Here is a 4,588-nt window from a genome sequence, read left to right on the forward strand (position 1 = left end):
AAAAAAATATAAATATCTACTTACAGCAAACCAGACTCACAGGAAACAGTGTAAGGGACAAAATCCATATCCCCAGGGCTCTCTATGGTGCAACAATAGTAAGAAGGGGATGCCTACTAGAGAAACGTGTTGGTAACTATTGGGAAAACAAACAAAAAAAACTAGGATGCATAATTGAAAACCATGGGACTTACTCGTCAATAAGCAATTCCTTGAAATTTTGTATAGAAACCAAGTGTTAACCATCAATCAGTAATAATGAGTTCTTGTTAATAAATTGAATTCATTTTATCCGTGTGTGAACTTGAGGAATAGACTTACACCTTAAAATATATTATGTATATGATTTGTTCATAAACCAAATATTAGATGTAGTAATTTATATTCAGAAATCATCAATTCGCATTTTTTCTTGATTTTAATACCCAAAATTGTATAAATGTGTTTATCCTCTACCTAACTTTTTGTGCAAACGAAATATACTTTGCATGGAGTTATAATGCAATGATTAGATCTTACAGTAGGAGATGATGAAATTGTAAAAGTTCAAATGATATTTTAACAATGTAAAAGTTCCAAACTTGGAGATATATCTCGAGTATGGCAAAGTTATGAGGTCTTAATATACCGTTGAAATTCCTTAAAAATACATGGAACATTAGATAGCAATTCATGTGATCCAGGATAGCAGTTTAATAGAAACTCAATAATAGGGGAAAACGCCCGAATTTCAAATCCGTCGCTAATAATAATAGATAAGAAATAACTGCCGGACATATAGGGACGACTGGTCTTGATGTAGCTGTAAGAATGGAGAAGGTTTAACACCATACAATATGCACTTTTATATTTACTTCACATGTTACGGTGTGTAAACATTCAGTTGAGCTTTATTCCCTCGTCTTAATCAGAAAATGAAGCAGGAAATGTTTCAAGGCGGAATATCACTTGGAAATATAACGACTCTTCATCAAAGAAAGACTGGAAAAAGTTAGATATATTTTATTCTTCAAGACAACGGGCAAATCCGTTGATATCATCACAAAATGGTTAAGTGTTCAATTTTTAAGATTTACTGGCAAAATGGTTAAGTGTTCAGTTTTCCCTCGAGGAGAAAAATCGAGAAGGAGGCTTTGGACAGAGTAAATAGATAAATTGCTTGAAGTTTAATCTTTTGTTTTTATTTTTCAACTGAAATATGAACACTTATTTCTGACTGTATTCATTCGCTTAGATATGTTACACTTGGCATCACCTTCACAGAGAACGATCTACAAGGAGGAGCAAACAAGAAATAAGAACAAATGAGGGGGGCGTATTCTTTCTTCCACAACAGATGGCTATCGTTCAAGGCGACAAAGAAGACGGGAGGAAGAGAAATAAACTGGCAGAAGGGGCGAAGCTGGAGATCTAGACCATGGCGATGGGAGCACCATTCCAGTCGCGCAGGCACTCCAAGAGAGGGTCGATAACCTTACCCTGGGAGATGGCTATGTATACCTTGTCGAACTCCTCCCCCGGTGAGGTAACCTTCTCCCCAGTGAGAAGGCTAGTTCCGAGCTCCTCCCTCACGAACCTGTAGATAGGATAAGACCTGCAGTCCTTGATCCGGTTCTTAACGGCAGCCGTGCCGTCTTCAAATGCTCTCCGAACAGCCTCCACCTCCTTGGGCAGAACCATCTTCAGCTCCTCTTCGAAATCCGCAATCTTAAGGAAGATAGAGCTGTTGGGTTCTCTCTCCCTGTCCCCGTTGATGAGTGCGTGGTCGACGAGAACCTGCCTGAGCCTCTGCATCAGGGGGTATGTAGCGCTGCAAGGGTCGTCCGCGTAGGTAAACACCTGCTCCCGATCAACGACCCGGATGAGATCCTTCTCGCAGAAGCGCGAGGGATGAAGCTCCCCGTCGGCGCCGATGGTCAGCGCCCTCTTCGCAGCCATGCTGACAGTGCTCTTGACGGTGCTCTTCAGGTTTTCCTCGAGGTGGCGAAGATCAATGGCCTGGCAGAGAGCAACGAGGTAAGTGGAGGACATGAGCTTCAGAATATCCAGCGCTTCGGCAGTCTTCCTCGCGGAGATGAGGCCGAGAGAGTTGACGTCCTGGTTGTGCTGCTCCGCGCTCTGTACGTGGTTCGTGACGGGATTTGCCAAGAACTGGAGCTCTGAGCAGTAGGCGGCCATGGCGATCTCGGCGCCCTTGAAGCCGTAGTCAAGGCTCGGATTTCTCCCCGCAGAGAGGTTAGAAGGCAGACCGTTGTTGTAGAAGTCGTTGACGAGCTCAGAGACCTGCGCGAACATGAGCTTCCCAATGGCGGCGAGGGCCAGGCGGGTGTTGTCCATGGAGACGCCGATAGGAGTACCCTGGAAGTTACCTCCATGGAGGGCCTTGCCTCGTCGGACGTCGATGAGAGGGTTATCATTGACGGAGTTGATCTCTCTCTCGATCGACTTGGTCGCCTGGCGGATCACCTCGATCTGAGGGCCGAGCCACTGCGGGGAGGTGCGTAGCGCGTAGCGGTCTTGCTTGGGCTTCTGCAACGGGTCCTGCTCGTGTAGCTTGGCCGCCATCTTCATGTAGGAGCTGCCGTCGAGGATGTGAGCCATGATGGCCGCGGCTTCGATCTGGCCGGGGTGGTGCTTGAGCGAGTGGGTAAGATAGTCGGCGAACTCGGGCTTCCCCTGCATGACCTCGCAGAACACAGCCGAGAGCACTTCCGCGAGGAGAGCCATGATGTTGGCTTCGAAGAGGACGATGGAGGCTAGGCCCGAGCCCACGGCGGTGCCGTTTACTAGCGCGAGACCTTCCTTGGGCTGGAGTTGGAAGAACCCGCCGGGGATACCGGCGGCGCGGAAGGCCTCGGCGGCGGAGATGCGCGCTCCGCCGGCGGTCACGGCCACGGCGTTGGGACGGCCGGTGAGTAGCCCGGCGATGTACGAGAGCGGGACGAGGTCGCCGGAAGCGGTGATGCTGCCGCGAAGTGGGATGCATGGAGTGATGTTGTAATTTAGAAGCGCAGCCATAGCCTCGAGGATCTCGAAGCGGATGCCGGAGTATCCTTGTAGCAGGGTGTTCGCGCGGACTAGCATGGCCGCGCGTGCTGTCGCCGGCGGTAGCGTTGTGTTTGCGTCGAACGACGTCGCCGAGCCGAAGATCCCCGCGTTCAGAAACCTGCGAGAGCGCGCGAGCTGTCAGAGATGGTAGCTTCAACATGAACGTCAATGAAGAAAATTAGGGGGAGGGTTATGCTAAGGTTAGATGTCGTGTGGTTTCGTCGCCACGTCTCGCTAAGAAGATCGCTAGGCTTACCAACCAGCGAGGAACCCCGCTCAACTACAAACGAGTGAAGTTGACCGACCTACTCTCTACAACTGCATACTGAAAGCGTGGATCTCCAAGACAACTCGTTATGCGTAGGTTCGTAGAAACAGAGAAGTTAATAAATTGGCGCATACAAGGACGGACAGACATAGAGATAGAGAGATAAATAGACAGATAGAGAGAGACAGATGGATAGATGGATGGATATACTGAAAGATAGATGGGTAGAGAAAGAGACAGATGGACAGATAGAGAGATAGACGGACAGGGAGACAGATTGATAGAGGAGTAGATAGGTGGATACGTAGACACATAGATAGATAGATCGAAAGAAAGATAGATAGACAGACAGATGGAAAGTTTGGTGGATATATGTACGTAGTTGGATTGATATTGATAGACAATGTAGATATCGATAGTTAGATTAATATATGGATAAAGGGACTTAGAGAGAGAGGTACCGAATGAGTTCCTTTTGAAGCGCAGCGCCCTGCTTCGTCCGGCGGTGGGAGGTAGCGCCGAAGCCCGTGGTGACGCCATAGCTATCGGTGCCCTTGTTCATGCTGTCCATGACCCAATCACTGCTGGCCTTAACGCGAGATCTTGCACTCTCGTCCAGCTCTACCCTTATCTGGGCGGCCCCCGCGGCCGCTACGGCAGCGACTTGAGAGATCTTTAACTCGGCTCCAGCCAGCTGCACCAGTGGCCTTCGAAACTCCTCCACCATCCGCTTCAGTTCCTCCAGATGGCTTCCGGAAAGAGACTCAGCAGCGCGTCCCCAGTTCAACGGATCACCGACGACCGGAGCCACGGCAGATTTCACGCAGATAATCTCTTCAACAGCGGGTTTAACGTGGTAGCCATTGCCATTGATCATCGCCTCGACCTCCATTGCGTGGCAGTTTGCAGGCATGAAGGATGATCTGTAGCGACTGCGAGGAAACTCTCTTCTTCTCCTTCTTCTCGGATGCGGGCTCTCTCTCTCTGGGGCGGAGGAAGACGAAGAAGAGACGGAGATGATGGTATTGTTATCTCCTGAGTCGAGAGAAGAAGAGGGTGGGGAGTTAAATAGCGAGGGAAGGAAGCGGAGAGGGACGCTACGCCTACACGGCGGCGGTGGACCCGCCTTGGGTTGGTGCGCAGGAGAAGAAGGCAACAGGCTGGGTTGTTGAAATCCGATCTGGGCCGTCGAATTCTATGATAGTTCTTCGGTCAGCTTGACTTTCCGGGGGTTAGATAAGCATCCCATGCGCACACCAAACGCGAGCCTCA

At 49.3% G+C, this 4,588-nt stretch overlaps 1 protein-coding gene across 1 annotated transcript; it reads right to left on the bottom strand.

Moving 5' to 3' along the window:
- Positions 1-1,199: 1,199 nt before the first annotated feature.
- On the bottom strand, positions 1,200-4,363 carry LOC144700270 (phenylalanine ammonia-lyase 1-like). Its single transcript, XM_078571742.1, has 2 exons — positions 3,778-4,363; positions 1,200-3,166 (listed from the first exon to the last, which is right to left on the bottom strand). Exons 1-2 carry the CDS (start codon positions 4,227-4,229, stop codon positions 1,411-1,413), a joined length of 2,208 nt encoding a protein of 735 aa, XP_078427868.1. The 5' UTR covers positions 4,230-4,363; the 3' UTR covers positions 1,200-1,410.
- Between the last annotated feature and the right edge of the window lie 225 nt (positions 4,364-4,588).

Source organism: Wolffia australiana, chromosome 2 (genome assembly GCF_029677425.1).
Source record: "Wolffia australiana isolate 7733 chromosome 2, ASM2967742v1".
Classification (NCBI taxonomy): Eukaryota; Viridiplantae; Streptophyta; class Magnoliopsida; order Alismatales; family Araceae; genus Wolffia; species Wolffia australiana.

Coding starts and splice junctions, on each gene's coding strand:
- LOC144700270 (XM_078571742.1), bottom strand. CDS start 4,229: ATGCCTGCAAACTGCCACGCAATGGAGGTCGAGGCGATGATCAATGGC. Junction 3,167..3,777: donor CTTCAAAAGGAACTCATTCG/GTACCTCTCTCT, acceptor GCGCTCTCGCAG/GTTTCTGAACGCGGGGATCT.